The 20,593-nt window shown below is 45.2% G+C and overlaps 1 protein-coding gene across 1 annotated transcript in view; it reads left to right on the top strand.

Moving 5' to 3' along the window:
* The first annotated feature begins 4,965 nt into the window (after positions 1-4,965).
* The window catches only part of LOC144694934 (STE20-like serine/threonine-protein kinase), a 48,389-nt gene continuing 32,761 nt past the window's right edge, over positions 4,966-20,593 (top strand). Inside the window, exon 1 of the mRNA XM_078565720.1 lies at positions 4,966-5,118. Coding sequence (XP_078421846.1) covers positions 4,966-5,118 — 153 coding nt within the window. The remainder of the gene's footprint in view (positions 5,119-20,593) is intronic.

The raw sequence follows: 20,593 nt of genomic DNA, 5'->3' as shown, positions 1-20,593 counted from the left end.
AGCTGGTGTTTATGTTCCACTCACGTCTCCTCCCATCTTTCCTCATCTAAACCTACCATCCTAACCCTCTGTTCCCTTCTCCCTCATATGTTTATCTAGTTTCCTCTTAAATACATCTATACTATTCGCTTCAACCACTCCCTGTGGTAGCGAGTTTCACATTCTCACCACGCTCTGGGTGAATTCTCCTGAATTTCCTATTGGATTTCTTGGTGACGATCTTATACTGATGGCCTCTAGTTCTGCTCTTCCCCTCAAGAGGAAACAGTGTTTGGAAAGGGCTAGGAAGCTAACTTCAAGCACATCAGATAAAGGGACGACAATGAGAAAGGGGACGGGAAATACAGGACTGAAAGTGTTGTATCTGAATGCTCGCGGTATACGAAATAAGGTAAATGAGCTTGTGGCACAGATTGAAATTGGCAAGTATGATGTGGTGGGCATCACGGAGACATGGTTGCAAGGGGATCAGGACTGGGAGCTAAATATCCAAGGATATACATCCTATCGAAAAGATAGGCAGGTTGGCAGAGGGGGTGGGGTTGCTTTGTTAGTAAGAAATGAAATTAAATCGATAGCAAGAAAGGACGTAGGGTCAGAGGATGTAGAATCTGTGTGGGTAGAGTTGAGGAACCGCAAAGGTAAAAAAACCGTAATGGGAGTTATGTACAGGCCTCCGAACAGTAGTCAGGATGTGGGGCACAAGATACACCAGGAGATAGAAAAGGTGTGTAAGAAAGGCAAGGTTACAGTGATCATAGGGGATTTCAATATGCAGGTAGACTGGGAAAATCAGGTTGGTAGTGGATCCCAAGAAAAGGAATTTGTGGAATGTCTACGAGATGGCTTTTTGGAGCAGCTTGTGGTGGAGCCCACTAGAGAACAGGCAATTCTAGATTTAGTGATGTGTAATGAGGCAGATTTGATAAAGGAGCTTACGGTGAAGGAACCCTTAGGAGGAAGTGACCATAATATGATAGAATTTACCCTGCAATTTGAGAGGAAAAAGCTGGAATCAGATGTAACGGTATTACAGTTGAATAAAGGCAACTACAGAGGCATGAGGGAGGAGCTGGCCAGAATAAACTGGGAGATGAGCCTAGCAGGAAAGACAGTGGAACAGCAATGGCAGGAGTTTCTGGGAGTAATTTGGGAGACACAGCAAAAATTCATCCCTAGGAAGAAGAAGCATACTAAAGGGAGGAAGAGGCAACCATGGCTGACAAGGGAAGTCAGGGACAGCATAAAAGCCAAAGAGAAAGCATACAATGCGGCGAAGAGCAATGGGAAACCAGGGGATTGGGAAGCCTACAAAGACCAACAGAGGATAACTAAAAAAGAAATAAGGAGGGAGAAGATTAAATATGAGGGTAAACTAGCCAGTAATATAAAAGAAGATTGCAAGAGTTTTTTTTAGATATATAAAGGGTAAGAGAGAGGCAAAAGTGGACATTGGGCCGCTGGAAAATGATGCTGGAGAAGTAGTAGTGGGGAACAAAGAAATGGTGGATGAACTGAATAGGTACTTTGCGTCAGTCTTCACAGTGGAAGACACGCGTGACATCCCCAAAGTTCAAGAGAGTCGGGGGGGCAGAGGTGAGTATGGTGGCCATTACCAAGGAGAAGGTGCTAGGAAAATTGAAAGGTCTGAAGGTGGATAAATCACCTGGACCAGATGGATTACACCCCAGAGTGCTGAAGGAGATAGCTGAAGAGATAGTGGTGCCGTTAGTGGTGATCTTTCAGGAATCACTGGAGTCAGGGAGGGTCCCAGAGGACTGGAAAATCGCTAATGTAACCCCCCTGTTTAAGAAGGGAGTGAGGCAAAAGACGGGAAATTACAGGCCGATTAGCCTGACCTCGGTCGTTGGTAAGATTTCAGAGTCCATTATTAAGAATGAGATTTCAGAATACTTGGAAGTGCATGGTAAAATCGGGCAAAGTCAGCATGGTTTCATGAAGGGGAGGTCATGCCTGAGAAATCTGTTAGAATTCTTTGAGGAGGTAACGAGTAGGTTAGACAAAGGAGAGCCAATGGATGTTATCTACTTGGACTTCCAGAAGGCCTTTGACAAGGTGCCGCACAGGAGGCTGCTCAGTAAGATAAGAGCCCATGGTGTTAGAGGCAAGGTACTAGCATGGATAGAAGATTGGCTGTCTGGCAGGAGGCAGAGAGTGGGGATAAGGGGGTCCTTCTCAGGATGGCGGCCGGTGACTAGTGGAGTTCCGCAGGGGTCAGTTTTGGGACCACAACTTTTCACTTTATAGATTAATGATCTAGATGAAGGAACTGAGGGCATTCTGGCTAAGTTTGCAGATGATACAAAGATAGGTAGAGCGACAGGTAGTATTGAGAAGGCGGGGAGGCTGCAGAAGGATTTGGACAGGTTAGGAGAATGGGCAAAGAAGTGGCAGATGGAATACAATGTGGGGAAGTGTGAGGTCATGAACTTTGGTAGGAAGAATAGAGGCATTTACTATTTTCTAAATGGGGAGAGAATTCAGAAATCTGCAGTGCAAAGGGACTTGGGAGTCCTAGTCCAGGATTCTCTTAAGGTTATCTTGCAGGTTGAGTCAGTAGTTAGGAAGGCAAATGCAATGTTGGCATTTATTTCGAGAGGACTAGAATATAAAAGCAGGGATGTGCTGCTGAAGCTTTATAAGGCTCTGGTCAGACCACATTTAGAATATTGTGAGCAATTTTGGGCCCCGTATCTCAGGAAGGATGTGCTGGCCCTGGAGAGGGTCCAAAGGAGGTTCACAAGAACAATCCCAGGAATGAAAGGCTTAACATATGAGGAACGTTTGAGGACTCTGGGACTATACTCGATGGAGTTTAGAAGGATGAGTGCATCTGATTGAAACTTACAGAATACTGAAAGGCCTGGATAGAGTGAACATGGGGAAGATGTTTCCATTCGTAGGAGAGACTAGGACCCTAGGGCACAGCCTCAGAGTAAAGGGAAGACCTTTTAGAACAGAGATAAGGAGAAACTTCTTTAGCCAGAGAGTGCCTCAGAGTAAAGGGAAGACCTTTTAGAACAGAGATGAGGAGAAACTTCTTTAGCCAGAGAGTGGTGAATCTATGGAATTCATTGCCGCAGAAGGCTGTGGAAGCCAGGTCATTGAGTGTATTTAAGACCGAGATAGATAGGTTCTTAATTGATAAGGGGATCAAAGGTTATGGGGAGAAGGCGGGAGAATGGGGCTGAGAAACTTATCAGCCATGATTGAATGGCGGAGCAGACTTGATGGGCCGAATGGCCTAATTTCTGCTCCTATGTCTTATGGTCTCTGTATCCACTCGATCAAAACCTTTCAGAATCTTAAAGACCTCAATTAGGTCACCCCTCTCAGCCTCTTGTTAACAGAAAAGAAACCCAGCCTGTTCATCTTTCCTTACCCAAGCATTTCTGGTATCTTCCTTGTAAATCTCCCCTGCCCTTCCAATAGTGCCATGGAACCTTTACCATCCACCCGATAAGGCATACCTCGGTTTAACATCTCATCCGAAAGATGGTACTTATTGCAGTGCAGTATTCCCACACCATAAGCTCATAAGAAACAGGAGTAGGCCATTCAGCCCTTCGAGCCTCCTCCGCCATTCAATACAATCATGGCTGATCTGATTGTGGCCTTGACTCTACCTTCCTGCCTGTCCCCCATAACCCTTGACTTCCTTATCAGTCAAAAATCTGTTCTAACTCTGCCAATCCCCAATCCATGTGAATATATTAACCCCTCGCTGGTACCTCTATAACGTGAACTCAAGGCTTTCTGTCTCAGAAGCCAGTGTGTTACCCACGGCAGAAACCAAGAGAAACGATTTCATTAAATCTACCAAAGTGTTGCCAATAAGTGTGATTCACACATAGAAATACGGCAGAGAAAATAAGAACTCATTGCTTTCTTGATAAATCACATCCCTTCACATAATACAAAAATTAACCAATGATCGCACAACACAAGGCACAAGTGAAATTTAGTCATGCTTTTTGGGATCCTATTTTCTTAAGGACCGCTGAATCCGCCCAATGAGAGCTACGTGCAGCTCCGCCCTGTGTTTTACACGAACATTTCAGAAGCTCCTTGAAGCAGTAGCAGCAAAATGGTCTGAGGCTTGCAACTTTTTATCATCAGAATCATTACACTGCAAGACTGACAGGCAAATTCATCTGGGAATATTCTGCTGCCTAGTCTGTGAGATAATTGAAAATGAAACTGGAGGCAGCTCAGTGTTCATTACACCAAAAACTCCCCCCCACCCCCGGCCAAATAAATAGTCTGTGTCTGCGTTCTCACCTTAAAGAGTTGATGAAATGCTCTTTCCACTCATGTCCGGCACACCAAGGCAAACCCACTTACTGATACTGCCAACCGCCAAGGGACCGTCACTAAATTACACCTTTTGAATTTTAAAACATCCCTTCTGGGAGGACGGATGATTTTCGTAAAAGTTGCTTCGGGTCAGGGGGTTACTTTGCCCCGCGTCTTGCCTTAAGCCTGAATTAGTTCAGCCCGACGTGAAAGGAGAGCAGTTGACGATTCAGTTTGGGGGATAAGTATGTACGTTTTGGCACGGTGCCTCAGAGATGCTCTGTATTTCAAAATGAGTTTAATTCTTCCGGCCACAGACTCGGCAGCGTAGCTGCACTTAGGTGGAAACACATGCAAACCACTGCAGCTACTTTTGACAGCGATGATACTTCAGTGATATTTACCAGGGATATTCTGCTGGCATGTATTTTACTCTTTTCAAAAAGTTTTTTAAATACGTTTTTCTCCAACCATGTGTAGCTTTAGCCGCCGCACCTTCTGAACTTGAAGATGGAGTAAAATTACACTCAGCGTTTAAGGGAGGCGACAACCGCCAGTGATGTTTTCACCAGCATCAGAGAGGCTGCCCTGGGTTTTCTGTTCTGTTGTTTAAACCTCGCTTTATCGATTTTGGCTAACGGGGGCGAGATGTCTTTTTTCAGCTTCATGAAACTTTTTAGACTGGGTCCCGAGAAGAAAAAGGTGAAACAGTACCAGCACGTTAAGAGAGGTGTGGATCCTGAAGATGTGTGGAGGGTGATTGGACAACTGGGAGATGGGGCCTTTGGCAAAGTTCTCAAGGTAAGAACAAGCACAGTGACACTGTAGTAATATTACTCTAGGGGCAAGAGTTCAAATCCCGCCATGGGAGGTGGGGAATGTAAACCCAGTAATTTATTTATTGGAATAAATGATTAAAAATTATTTTTTGGGGGGGAAAAAAAGGCTAGCATCAGTCATGGCGATCTTTACTATGGGATTGTTGTTCATAACCCATCTGGTTCACTAATGTCCTTTAGGGAAGGAAATTTGCCGTCCTGACCAGGTCTGGCCTACATGTGACTCTAGACCCACAGTAATGTGGTTGACTCTTAACCGCCCTCCCCCGAAATAGCCTGTAAGCCAGTTGGCCGTACCACGACAGACAATAAATGCTGGCCTTACCAGCGACGCCCACATCCTGTGAATGAATAAGATTGATCGCCATACTTTACGGTTGGAGGTACTGTACTGCTAATGGAGTATAAACTTTTTATCATTAGAACCATTGCAGTGATTCTCAATAAGTTATAAATGGTAGTAACAAGTGGCACAAGTGACACCTTCAAAACCCTACTGACAGAGCTTTGCGATTGGGTAGTGACTCTGTTTGTTGCGTATTTTGTTTTGTATTTCTTCGAATAAGTGTGTGCTGAAGTTCAGACAGTTAAACTGAAGCAACAATTAACTACACAGTTATATGTCATTTACCTATCTGCTATTTTAAGAGATTAGTTATACATTTGAAAGAAATAACACCTCCATTAAAATGGCAGAGGAGCATCAAACATATAGGGTCTTGAGAGTTTTTTTTTAACTTGAGTGAGTGGGTTGACTCTTTTTTGATTAGCGTGTTAAGATTTTAAATCTTTCAAAATACCAAAGAGGTTTATCCCCCGCTCCCCCCTTGTTTTGCAATTACTGCACTGTGTACATTTCCCAGTGTCTCTGCCACCCTACATTTTGAGTGTGGAAACTGTTGGGTGAGAGGCAGGTAGCCTTTTGTGAGCCAGCTTCTGAAGGGACAGGGAGGCCAGTTCGCCAACAAGACACATGCACCTTCTCATTTTTACAGTTCAAATGTCCTTTTCAGTTCTCTCTGCAAAGAACTGCAGCTTCAGTTTTGTAAATTCTACCAGCAACTGCCAGATATAGCTTAGCATCAAGCATGTTTATTAAGCTGTGATTTTAACTATTCAAATTGAAAGGCAAAGGCCTACATGTTTGGTGCCACAATCAGGCCTGGTGGGCAGCTAGGTAACCTCGGCTTTTGATGTGGTTGTTCTTGGTTGGGCCTTGAAATGAGTCCCCAGGGCGGACTCCCGATCAAGATTATTCCCTTGCCCCACTTTCTGTTCGAGAGCACCCGGTCTGCTCACTGTCTCAACACTGTTTTGAGGACAGGGAGCAAAGCAGAGAGGTCAGCAGCCTTCAAGGCCGGTAACCGCGTTGTATGCAATTGCCCCTCTGCCTGATTCAAAGGGTGTGTGGTGCTGGCTTGTCACAGAATGGTGGAGGTTACAAAGCAAAGGGGCTGCACATTCACTAAGATGAAAGCAAAATACTGCAGATGCTGGAATCTGAAACAAAACCAAAAATAGCTGGAAAAACTAAGCAGGTCTGACGGCATCTGTGGAGAGGAACACATTTAACGTTTCGAGTCCGTATGACTCTTCATCAGAACGAAGGAAAAATAGAAATGAGGTGAAATATAAGCTGGTTGAGGGGGGTGGGACAGGTAGAGCTGGATAGAGGGCCAATGATAGGTGGAGGCAAAGAAGAGATTGCCAAAGATGTCATAGACAGAAGGTCAAAAGGGCGTTGACGGTGGTGATATTAGCTAAGGAATGTGTTAATGGTGACATTAAGGGTATTTTAAAATTTATTTCCATCCATTGTTTTATCTCCACCTTTTAGCCTATTTCGATCTCCTCCCCCCACCCCACCCCCACTAGGGCTATCTGTCACTTGCTCGTCCTGCTTTCTACCCTTAATGTCACCATTAGCACATTCCTTAGCTAATATCACCACTGTCAACACCCCTTTGTCTTTTTGTCTATGACATCTTTGGCAATCTCTTCTTTGCCTCCACCTATCACTGGCCCTCTATCCAGCTCTACCTGTCCCACCCCCCTCAACCAGCTTATATTTCACCTCATTTCTATATTTCCTTCGTTCTGATGAAGAGTCATACGGACTCGAAACATTAAATGTATTCCTCCCCACAGATGCTGTCAGACCTGCTTAGTTTTTCCAGCTATTTTTGGTTTTGTTTATTGCACATTCACTGATGTCCTTTGCGCAGAAGTCCCTCCCTGGGAGGTTCCATTCCTCCCATTGGTGAAGTCACTGAACTGGGAATGGTTCCATTAGCTCTGCACGAGCAGCAGTGGTGAGGGGAGTCTGGGAGACACTGTTGGGTGTGCAGTTAACGCCCTTTAACCGTCTCACAGGATTCTGTGCAACCTGCCTGGTCCAGGCTGCTTTGAAACAATTTCGAAGCATCAGAAAAAATGGTGCCAAGCTTCTTGAGTGTTGTGGGAGCAGCACTCATCCAGGCAAGTATTCCGTCACACTCCTGACTTGTGCCTTGTAGATGGTGGACAGGCTTTGGGGAGTCAGAAGGTGGGTTACTCATCGCACAATTCCTAGCCCCTGACCTGCTCTTGTAGCCACAGTATTTATATGGCTGGTCCAGTTCAGTTTCTGGTCAATGGTAACCCCCAGGATGTTGATAGTGGGGGATTCAGTGATGGTAATGCCATCAAGGGTCGATGGTTGGATTCTCTCTTGTTGGAGATGGTCATTGCCTGACACTTGTGTGGCATGAATATTACTTACCGCTTGTCATCAGATACAGATCTCCCATCCCATTCTGGATCCTGCAAGAAAAACTCCACTCCCCCCACCCTTTCACTGCAATAACACATCAGATTCACGTCGCAGCTTGTATGACATCAATTTCAAGCTCATGAAATATTTCTGTTCCATGCAGAGTAAAACAAAAGACCCACAAACGGGCTGGAGGAGGCCATAAAGCAGTCCATGGCTTTGGGTAGTGGTTCCCAACACAGCTGTCCAAACGCAAAGCATTATTGGAGCAGGAGCATGTTACTTTTCCAACACCTTGGACTCAGAGAAGCACATGACAAAACCTGTTTTCCAAACCTAGTCTGTTGTCCTAGGCCCAACCATATGGGCTATGACAATATTCCGGCAATAGTACTGAAGACTTGTGCGCCAGAACTTGCCGTGCCCCTAGCCAAGCAGTTCCAGTACAGCTACAACACTGGCATCTACCCGGCTATGTGGAAAATTGCCCAGGTACGTCCTGTACACAAAAAGCAGGACAAATCCAACCCGGCCAATTACTGCCCCATCAGTCTACTCTCCATCATCAGTACAGTAATGGAAGGCGTCATCAACAGTGCTTTCAAGCAGTACTTGCTTAGCAATAACCTGCTCACTGATGCCCAGTTTGGGTTCCACCAGGGCCACTTGGCTCCTGACCTTATTACAGCCTTGGTTCAAACATGGAGAAAAGAACTGAACTCCCGAGGTGAGGTGAAAGTGACTGCCCTTGACACCAAAGCCACATTTGACCGAGTGTGGCATCAAGGAGCCCTAGAAAAACCGGAGTCAATGGGAATCAGGGGGGAAACTCACCACTGGTTGGAGTCATACCTAGCACAAAGGAAGATGGTTGTGGTTATTGGAGGTCAGTCATCTCAGCTCCAGATCATCACTGCAGGAGTTCCTCAGGGTAGTGTCCTCGGCCCAACCATCTGCAGCTGCTTCATCAATGACATTCCTTCCATCATAAGGTCAGAAGTGGGGATGTTCACTGATGATTGCACAATGTTCAGCACCATTTGCGACTCCTCGGATACTCAAGCAGTCCTTGTCCAAATGCAGCAAGACCTGGACAATATCCAGGCTTGGGCTGACAAGTGGCAACTAACATTCACACCACACAAGTGTCAGGCAATGACCATCTCCAAAAAGAGAGAATCCAACCATCATCTCTTGATGTTCAATGGCATTACCATCACTGAATCCCCCACTATCAACATCCTGGGGTTACCATTGACCAGAAACTGAACTGGACTTGCCATATAAATACTGTGGTTACAAGGGCAGGTCAGAGGCTAGGAATTGTGCGACGAGTTACCCACCTCCTGACTCCCCAAGGCCTGTCCACCATCTAAAAGGCACAAGTCAGGAGTGTGATGGAATACTCTCCACTTGCCTGGATGAGTGCAGCTCCCACAACACTCAAGAAGCTTGACACCATCCAGGACAAAGCAGTCTGCTTGATTGGCACCACGTCCACAAACATTCACCCCCTCCACCACTGATGCACAATAGCAGCAGTGTGTACCATTTACAAGATGCACTGCAGGAATTCACTAAGGCTCCTTAGACAGCACCTTCCAAACCTATGACTACTACCACCTAGAAGGACAAGGGCAGCAGATACATGGGAACACCACCACCTGGAAGTTCCTCGCCATCCTGATTTGGAAATATATCGCCGTTCCTTCACTGTCGCTGGGTCAAAATCCTGGAACTCCCTCCCTAACAGCACTGTGGGTGTACCTACAACACATGGACTGCAGCGGTTCAAGAAGACAGCTCACCACCACCTTCTGGAGGGCAACTAGGGATGGGCAATAAATGCTGGCCTGGCCAGCGAAGCCCACATCCCGTGAACGAATAATTAAAAAAAATCTAGGCAAGGGAATTATTGATGATGGTGTTGCTTGTTCACTCACTCACACGCACGCACACAATAGCATCGCTGTGCAGTGGGTGACAAAAGCAATGGTGGTTAGAAGGAGCCACACTGGAACAAATGGATACGTTTGCCTATTTAGGACAAATGATAACAGAAGACGGCCGATCTGATGCTGAAGTTAGAAGAAGGATTGAGATAGCCAGAAGTAATTTTGTGAAGACAAAGGCTGTGTTAACAGCAAGAAAACTCACGCGTGTAACAAGGACAAAACTGATAAGGTGCTACATTCTATCCACTTTCCTGTCTGCCTCAGAAACCTGGACAATAAATAAAGACCTGTGGAAGAAAGGAGAGACCTTTGAAACGTGGATGCTAAAAATTCCATGTACAGGCTACAAGACAAATGAAGAGGTGCTTGAAATTACAGGAGCAAAAAGAGCTCTAAAGAGTGACATCCAGAAAAGGAAATGTCAGTATTTCAGCCATCGGATCGGAGCTCAGAAGCTACAGAAATTTCTGTTACAGGGCAAAGTGGAGGGCAGCAGAAAAAGGGGTCGTCCTAGGTGTAGTAGTTGGATGACAGACTTCACAGACTGGCTGCAGACGAGCTACATGGATGTGTGAGGATAATGCAAGACAGATATGTGTGACGTACCATGACAGCAGATCTCCTGGTGGGAGTAGCTTCAACAGCAGTTATAGGTGGCGGTATCTCTGCACTTGCTAACGTTTCCATTTGGTCCATTATTGTGCTTTGAGGGGGTGGCTCACCATGTGAGATCATGAAGTTCTTCCCGGTCACGTTAGGAAGGGGTTGTGCTGCCCACCTCTCCACTGCCCCCATTCCATTGATCTGGGAGTTCATGGTATCACAGCAGATGGACAGCCAAAGCCTTAAGTCTGCAACCTGTCAAGTCTGCACTGCAAAAACAGGGCAACCAGAAAATGATAGGAAACACATTGGCAAATGGATCAATAGATCTCTACATATGAGAAAAACACAGTAAGGGTCTGGATTGTTGGGCAGTTTAACGGAAGCTTTAAAGGCGAACTCACTGAGGCATTAGATTTCCATATCGAGACAACCACTGACCACAACCAGTGGGGACACCACTCACATTTCTTTTATTTTTATTCTTTCATGGGATGTGGGCAACTCTGTCAGGATCAGCATTTGTTGCCCATCCCTAATTGCCTTCGAGAGCAGCTAAGAGTCAACCGCATTGTGTGACTCCAGACCCACAGCAAAGGCCAGACTGGGTAAGGACGGCAGATTTCCTTCCCTAAAGCACATTAGTGATCCCGATGGTATTTCACGATAGTTTTGTGATTAAGATCAATTAATTAATTGAATTTAGATTCCACCAGCTGCCATGGTGGGATTTGAACCCATGTCCCACAAGCTTTAGCCTGGACTTCTGGATTACTAGTCCAGTGACAGTACCACTATACCTCCAGCTTCCAATAGCTTTAACTTTCCAGGCACATATACAAGATTCTGAAGGGGTTTGGCAGGATAGACACTGAGAGGTTGTTTCCCCTGGTCGGGGAATCTAGAACAGGGGGCACAGTCTCAGGATAAGGGGCCGATCATTTAGGACTGACTAGGAGAAGACATTTCTCCATTCAAAGGGTTGTGACTCTTTGGAATTCCCTACCTCAGGTGTGGACGCTCCGTTGTTGAATTTTGGTCTCTCAGGGAATGAAGGGATATGGGGAGCGAGCAGGAAAGCGGGGTTAAGGCCTATGATCAGCCTAGGTTGTATTAAATGGTGGAGCAGGCTCAAGGGGCTGCAAAGTCTACTACTCCTACTCCTGTTTCTGGAGGACAGGAGTGTGTCAGAGAATTTGGGGAGATGTCAGCGTGCTATTGTCAGGTATTTACCGATGGGTAATTGTGACTGCAATGGTAATAAGAGAGTGATGGTGGATTAGCCTTCTTTACAACCCGCTCCATTTTTATTGCTAGTGACTTCAATGGAGATAAAGAGAAAAAAAATCAGGATTTAAACTATTTGCCAGCTCACTTTCATTTGTTTTACAGTATTGCATAAAGACAAAGTATACCCCATTGATCCATACAGCCACTGTTTAAATCTTTTTGGCTACTGTAAATTTTCACTTCTGAATACAAAATTAGTAAAATATCAGGTGCTTTCAACTGTAAATTATTTTAGAATTGAAGTCATGTGGTGATGTATCTCAAAGAATCATTAAGTCATTTACCACACAGAGGGAGGCCATCCTGTCCATCGAGTTCATGCTAGCTCTTTGTCGAGCAATCCAGTCAGTCCCACTCCCTGCTCTATCCCCATAAACCTGCAAGTTTACTTCCCTCAAGTGCCCACCTAATTTCCTTTTGAAATCATTCATCGTCTCCACTTTCACCCCCTTCGTGGGCAGCGAGTTCCAGCTCATTCCCACTCGCTGTGTAAAAAATTCTTCCTCACAGCACCCATCCACGCCCCTCCCCCCCACCCCAACCCCCAGCCCTGCATCTCTTATCCAAAACCTTAAATCTATGACCCCCTAAGTCCTTGTAAGAATGAGGCACAGGGAGATCCCACAATAGCCTCTGCACATTGTTGCCCTGAAGTTTGACTGCTTCACTCTCTGATGAAACGTCTGGGCTGAGCAGAGGTGAAATTTAGGGTGGCACGGGGAAAATCGTAGTGGCCACCAGCTCTAAGCCTGTCCCCGCAATCCATCACCGCTGGTACTACAGCCAGAGTCAAATTTGTACCGATGCATTAAAACTGCTTTTACAGTTACACAAGGAGCTCACAGGTAGAAATAACACTTTCTAAGGCTGTTTTATATGTTTTTAAGAAAGTTCAGTTGTTATTCAAAATGATAAAAATTTAAGCAATATTTATTGGGTTTTAACATGCATTTGAACGGAGTGAGTGATAGGTATAAAATGGGTAATATTGGATCAATCACCCCACACTTATGTATCACCCAATTTATTTCCAATTAAGTTTATCAGGGAGGACATAAAACAAAAAGCTGAGTGGATATTGCTGGTTTGATAATCGTGCATTCTGTATACCTTTGAGCCAAATTTTAACCTGTGCAATATAGAAAGAGAGACGTACATTTCACAACCTTACACGCCTTTCACAACCACATGACATCTCATAGCACTTTACAACCAACGACATGCCCTTGAAGTGTAGTCACTGTTGCAAAGTGGGAAACACTGCAGCCATTTTGCGCACAGCAAGCTCCCACAAACAACAATATGATAATGACCAGAAATTCGTATTTATGATGTCGATTTGAGGAATAAATATTGGCCAGGACACTCTGCACTTCTTAAGCGGTTGTCACGGGATCTGTTACATCCACCTGAGTAGGCAGATGGGAGCTAGCATTTCACCTGAAAGGCAGTACCTCTGACAGTGCAGCACTGCACTGGGAGTGTTAGCTTAGATTTTTGTGGTCCACCCCTGGAGGGGGTCTTGAACCAGGAACCTTGTGATACAGAGGTGAGACTGTTACTAACTGAACCACGGCTGACATTGGGGCAAGCATGTAAGGCACCAAAATGTACACAATGACCTCCTTTGTGACTGTACTATGGACAGATATGAGTTGCTTCAGCTTTCTAGTTACAATTGACAATATCCCGCAGCTCCGGCCACACAGATACAAACCTGGTTTTGGGATTCCAATCCTTATCTGACGACTAGGCACAATTATGTCAAACTGATGTGAAAAACAGCCTGCTGAAAGCACTCCCCTGCTCTTAATCGAATAATGCCGTGGAAGTTTTACATCCACCCAAGAGAGCAGATGGAGCATCATCCCATCCAGAAGGCTGTACCTCCGAAGTGTAAAGCTTGATTTTGTGCTCTGGGATGGGACCTGAACCCCACAGTTTTCTGATTCAGAGGCAAGTGGGCTACCCACTGAGCCAAGCCTGCCAGCTAAATGACAGATAGTACTGAAGAAGACTGAACACCCTGGGGGTTACCATTGACCAGAAACTGAGCTGGACCAGCTGTATAAAAACTGCGGCTACAAGAGCAGGTCAGAGGTTGGGAATCCTGCAGCGAGCTATTCACTTCCTGACTCCCCAAAGCCTGTCCACCATCTACAAGGCATGAATCAGTAGTGTGATGGAATGCTCTCCACTTGCCTGGATGAGTGCAGCTCCAACAACACTCAAGAAGCATCCAGGACAAAGCAGCCCACTTGATTGGTACCCCATCTACAAACATTCATTCCCTCCACCACCGAAGCACAGTGGCAGCAGTGTGTACCATCTACAAGATGCACTGTGGAAACTCCACCAAGGCTCCTTAGGCAGCACCTTCCAAAGCCACAATCAGCTCCACCTAGAAGGACAAGGGCAGCAGATAGATGGGAACACCACCACCTGCAAGTTCCCCTCCAAGCCACTCACCATCCTCACTTGGAAATATATCACCATTCCTTCACTGTGGCTGAGTCAAAATCCTGGAACTCTCTTCCTATCAGCACTGTGGGTGTACCCACACCACATGGACTGCAGTGGTTCAAGAAGGCAGCTCACCATCATCTTCTCAAGGGCAATTAGTAATGGGCAATAAATGCTGGACTAGCTAGCGACGCCCACATCCCGTGAACAAATAGGAAAAAAAGATGAGGTGGTCTTGTGGCGCAATGAGTAACATCCCTGCCCCTGAGCCAGAAGCTTGGGGTTCAAGTCTCACCCCAGGACTTGATGGTCAAGGAAGGTGCATTCATAACATGACCAAACAGGTAGAGTATCAACCTGCAAATCATTCCAACACACACCAATGAAAGGCAGTAAGAGTGGGAGAGATTCCTGGTCAACCATGTGATGGAAAGAACGTTGGGTCCTCCACCATCACTATCCATAGCTCCAGACTACAACATGAATGCCACAGCAACTCGGACTCCCTGAGTGAACTGTCTTATGACACAGCAGTTGGTAAAAGCTGAGTTGTTTAAATCCCAGAGGGAGATTTGAACAACTGTCATAACCTATATTTTCAACTGGTATGTTTGAGATGCAGCTCTGAATTCAGGAATAATAAGACCGAGCCTCAAGAGGTTTTTATATAAACTAAATTAAACATTTATTAATTTAACAAGAAATTAAACAAATACACATGTCTACAAATTACTACCATAATAACTTTTAAACAAATCCCCAAATTAATCACTCCCAGGTAAATCTTCACCAAGGCAACAATAACCCATTGACTTTAAACAGATGCCAGGCAAACACATTTGACCTTACAATTTCAAAATGAGGTCCCTTGCAATTTAATTCCTTTGCAGACACAATTGTAGGGCTTACAGGCTTCTTAGATTTTACCTGCCTCTGACCTGCACATACAAAACTCTTTTCTAAAACAAAAACAGAATTACCTGGAAAAACTCAGCAGGTCTGGCAGCATCGGTGGAGAAGAAATCAGTCGACGTTTCGAGTCCTCATGACCCTTCGGCAGAACTGAGTATAGTTAGGAGAGAGGTGAAATATAAGCTGGTCTAAGGTGGGGGGGCGGGGGGGAGAGAGAAGTTGAGGGTGGGGTGGTTTAGGGATAAGCAAGCAGTGATAGGAGCAGAGAATCAAAAGATGTCACAGACAAAAGGATCAAAGAGGTGTTGAAGGTGGTGATATTATCTAAGAAAAGTGCTAATTAAGAATGGATGGCAGGATACTCAAGGTACAGCTCTAGTGGGGGTGGGGTGGAAAGACTGACAAGGTATTAGTTGTAGATTTAAAAATAATGGAAATAGGTTGGAAAAGAAAACTCTATATAAATTATTGAAAAAAAAACAAAAGGGAGGGGGAAGAAACGGGGTGGGGATGGGGGTAGGGGGAGTTTAAGATCTAAAGTTGTTGAATTCAATATTCAGCCCGGAAGGCTGTAAAGTGCCTAGTTGGAAGATGAGGTGCTGTTCCTCCAGTTTGCGTTGGGCTTCACTGGAACAATGCAGCAAGCCAAGGACAGACATGTGGGCAAGAGAGCAGGCTGGAGTGTTAAAATGGCAAGCGACAGGGAGGTTTGGGTCTTTCTTGCGGACAGACCGCAGGTGTTCTGCAAAGCGGTCGCCCAGTTTGCGTTTGGTCTCTCCAATGTAGAGGAGACCGCATTGGGAGCAACGAATGCAGTAGACTAAGTTAGGGGAAATGCAAGTGAAATGCTGCTTCACTTGAAAGGAGTGTTTGGGCCCTTGGACGGTGAGGAGAGAGGAAGTGAAGGGGCAGGTGTTGCATCTTCTGCGTGGGCATGGGGAGGTGCCATAGGTGGGGGTTGAGGAGTAGGGGGTGATGGAGGAGTGGTGTCCCGGAGGGAACGATCCCTACAGAATGCCGCCAGTGGGGGTGAAGGGAAGATGTGTTTGGTGGTGGCATCATGCTGGAGTTGGCGGAAATGGCAGAGGATGATCCTTTGAATGCGGAGGCTGGTGGGGTGATAAGTGAGGACAAGGGGTCCCTATCATGTTTCTGGGAAGGAGGAGAAGGCATGAAGATGGATGCGCGGGATATGGGCCGGACACGGTTGAGGGCCCTGTCAACGACCGTGGGTGGGAAACCTCGGTTAAGGAAGAAGGAGGACATGTCAGAGGAGCTGTTTTTGAAGGTAGCGTCATCAGAACAGATGCGACGGAGGCGAAGGAACTGAGAGAATGGGATGGAGTCCTTACAGGAAGCGGGGTGTGAGGAGCTGTAGTCAAGGTAGCTGTGGGAGTCGGTAGGCTTGTAATGGATATTGGTAGACAGTCTATCATCAGAAATTGAGACAGAGAGGTCAAGGAAGGGAAGAGAAGTGTCAGAGATGGAGAGATTTTTTTTTTCAATAATTTATATAGATTCTTCTTTTCCCACCTATTTCCATTATTTTTAAATCTAAAACTAAAACTTTGTTAGTTTTTCCACCCCACCCCCACTAGAGCTGTACCTTGAGTGTCCTGCCTTCCATTCTTAATTAGCACTTTTCTTAGATAATATCACCACCTTCAACACCTCTTTGATCCTTTTGTCTGTGACATCTTTTGATTCTCTGCTCCTATTACTGCTTGCTTATCCCTAAACCACCCCACCCTCAACTTCTCTCTCCCCCCCGCCCCCCACCTTAGACCAGCTTATATTTCACCTCTCTCCTAACTATACTCAGTTCTGCCGAAGGGTCATGAGGACTCGAAACGTCAACTGATTTCTTCTCCACCGATGCTGCCAGACCTGCTGAGTTTTTCCAGGTAATTCTGTTTTTGTTTTGGATTTCCAGCATCCGCAGTAGCTTTTAGCTTTTTGTTCAAAACTCTTTTCTGTCTATACCTAGCCTCCCCTTTGAATGTAAGTTCTCATGGTATCCCGAAGTCTTTGAACTTCACCGCTTCTAACAATAAAACCCCTTTCATAGCACCATTTTTATTAGCAATTAACATTGCTTGGTGTCTCCCAGCTAGGTCAGATTTTACTCCCTTCTTTTGAATGGTTTATTCAACAAATGCAAACGTACTCTTTACCTTCTAGCCTTCCGTTTATCTAATTAACATCTCAAGCTACAATACATCAAAGCACCCAGACTGACTGGCTTTAATCCAATTAATCCACAGACACAGACCCTACTACAAGTCCAATTTAAAAATAATTTCCAATAATGGTTATGCACATTGATATTGCTTCATGACAACTGTAAAACATCACCACATGGACCAGGTACTATGCAAGGTGAGGACACTGACCACACTGCGTGCCATATTATCTACTGAGCAAAGAACCTTCCCTTTACATAGGCTCAACATTGAATGGAGTCCTCAGATGGATTGCAAGGCGGTAATTTAATTGAGGATTTCCTGACAATGCAAACCCGCAACGTTTATCTCTAACAAAATACTTCTGTCTTTCAACAGATTCTACAACAACAACAACTATAAATTGTATTTATAAAGCATCTTTAAAATAATAAAATGCCCCAAGGTGCTTTGTCTATCCTGTTCACTTTCCTCGTTCCTTTTGAAAGTCAATTCTCCTCCATCTCCACAATCCTTCCTCTCCCTCTGCCTTCATGGAATCGCTGAACGGTTACAGCACAGACGGTGGCCATTTGGCCCGTCGTGTCCGTGCTGGTCCTCTGCTAGGTTATTATTTGAACGACAGCCAAACCCAGTCGTCTTGTCAAGAAAGTGAAGAGCCTGTACTTTTATGGTGGGGTTAAAAGACTGATCATTCTGCCGCAGTTGGCTGTTCCAAATGATTATGTTAACGAAAAATATCATGGCGCTCCAATTGAACCTGTTTGAGTGGCACAGCTACACCATTGGTTATAGATAATGCCTTTGGCCTGAGGAACAGGTTTTATGGCTGCGACTATTATTGTTCCTAATATAGTTTAGACGATAAATTAGCCTGAATGTACTATTAGAAGCTTTTGTTTCACAAGAATCAATAGCCTCAAAAATTGTCTTAATTCTACACATCTTAAGTTAAAGTTAGTTTCAAAGGTGACTTCACTGACAAAATTATAGTTTGGAAAAAAAAAAGTTAGACAATGCAATGATTCAGGGTTAGGTCTATTTTAATTTTGAACTTTTTTTCTTTTGATGCATAAATTCAACATAATTTTATTTATGAAATACAAAAATTATGCTTTCTACCAGTGACACTTGGTTTAGAATTGCCAAAATCCTGTCTTGTGGCTCCTAGTAGGTTTCATTCGAGGCAAATTCTTTTGAAAAGGTTCTTCAGATTTAAAAACAACTTACTGACCAGTGGCCTAAAAACGATAGCTGAACAGCCTCTTTTACTCATCTGTCGAAAGGATGTTTCTCTTCGGGGAGTGCAGAATTAGGGGAGACAGTTTAAAAATTAAGGGTCCCCCATTTAAGATGGAGATGAGAATTTTTTTTCTCTCAGAGGGTCGTCAGTCTGTGGAATTCTCTCCCCCAGGGAGCAGTGAAGCTTGGGTCATTGAATATATTCAAGGCTGAGTTAGATAGATTTTTGATCAACGGGGCAATCGAGGGTTATGGAAGGGTGGGGAGACAGACAGGAAGGCAGAGTTGAGGCCACAATCAGATCAGCCACGATCTTATCGAATGGTGGAACAGGCTTGAAGGGTCGAATGGCCTACTCCTACTCCTAATTCTTGTGTGTTCACTTGACATCCACACACAAGCACTCTGCAGTTGGAAATTATGCGCTGTGCAGTCGAGTATATGCGTCACAACAGCTCCCAAACCATGCTTATGCTACCCAAATGACACACGTCACCATGGTGCCTCAAGGCTCACCGTCCGCTCTAAGCTGCAACTTAGACAGCAGGTTTTACAGTTGGGTTCAGGAGAGAAGAAAAGCAGCAGAGAAATGCAGCCGATACGATCTTTCTAATGAGAGAAACCTTCCTCTCATTCAAGTTGAGCGTTTGCCAGAGAGAGCAAAACCACAACCGCTTCCGAATGAGTGCATTTCTGTTGAAGCCAGCCTGCAGCCAGTGCCTGTGTGCAGTCAGTACATGCACTCCTGACAGGCACAGCTCGCGGGCTTTGGCATGAACACTCATTCCAAGCAAAGGTTGTGCATCCAATGACACGAATCTGATCAATAAATGATGGAATAACAATTTCTTCGCAAATAGAATGAATTGGACACTTTTTTTTCCCTCTACTCGTCTGTTCACCTTGATAAGCCCCTCAGTCCCAGTTTGCACCAGCATTCCTTCACATTAACCATTCTTCTGCTGCCCTGTCGGCTCTTGCAGTTGTAGTCTTCCCACTCATGCCTTCACATCTTAAAGCTCACTGACCTGGCTCCAATAAGCTTTGCAAATGTATCAACAACGAGGGTCAAAAAGTATACTTGAAGATCCAATATTTGTTGCATATTTCTGCCTCTCTGCCTAGAACCCTGACACAGGAACCAACTGTCCAGCCTAACCCTCACCGACCTCAATTGCCCAACCCCCACAAGCAATGGAAACAAGTGCCAGAAAAACTGTGTGGGAAAAGTGATGAATTTATTGCTTTGGTCTGTCTCTGCGTTATTTTTGATTGTTTCCTGCTTCGTTATTGTACACTCAGCAGTCTTAGATGTAGGCGAGTCTCCATGGCAACCAGGGTGCTGGCCTCGGCCCAACAGCCCCCCACGTTCTGTCTACTGCGCTACAGCACTACTTCCTGTGCTATTGACGCTAAATGGGAAATTTGGAAAACACAGATCTTCGGAGTTGAAATGGGCACTTGGACAATCCATTATATCGGCTCTCCGTAGCTTGACCACAACCTTCAATATGTTGACAGCAGGCATCCTGTTCCTGTCATCGTTAACCATTGGGCATCTAGGCAGGGCCGTTGGCACCCTCAGCTTACAACTGTCATTGCAGGAAAAGCTGGCATTTAGCCAGTTAATAGCTCATGCGGCCCACAAGCCCTAGACTGGCCAAGGGAGTAAAGAAACCATCTGTCCGCTCGATGTTTTGGAAAAGGGGAGGCTACATATACACAATGGCACAGTTCTAAAGAGTTCACAGAGACAGAAGGAGCCAGAGGTTCATATGCATGGATCTTTGAAGGTGGCAGGACATAATGAGAGATGAGTTAGCAAACCTAACTAGGATCAAAAACAAAAATTGCTTGGAAAACTCAGCAGGTCTGACAGCACCTGTGGAGTGAAAGACAGAGTTAACGTTTCGAGTCTGTATGATTCTTCAGAACTAAAGAGAAGTAAAAATGTGGTGAAATATAAGCTGTTTAAGGGAGGTGGGACAGGTGAAGCTGGATAGAGGGCCAGCGATTAGTGGAGGCAAAGGAGATTGC

Source organism: Cetorhinus maximus, chromosome 20 (assembly GCF_964194155.1).
Source record: "Cetorhinus maximus chromosome 20, sCetMax3.hap1.1, whole genome shotgun sequence".
Classification (NCBI taxonomy): domain Eukaryota; kingdom Metazoa; phylum Chordata; class Chondrichthyes; order Lamniformes; family Cetorhinidae; genus Cetorhinus; species Cetorhinus maximus.
The sequence above is the reverse complement of the archived record's forward strand: the minus strand, read 5'-3'. Positions and strand labels throughout refer to the sequence as shown.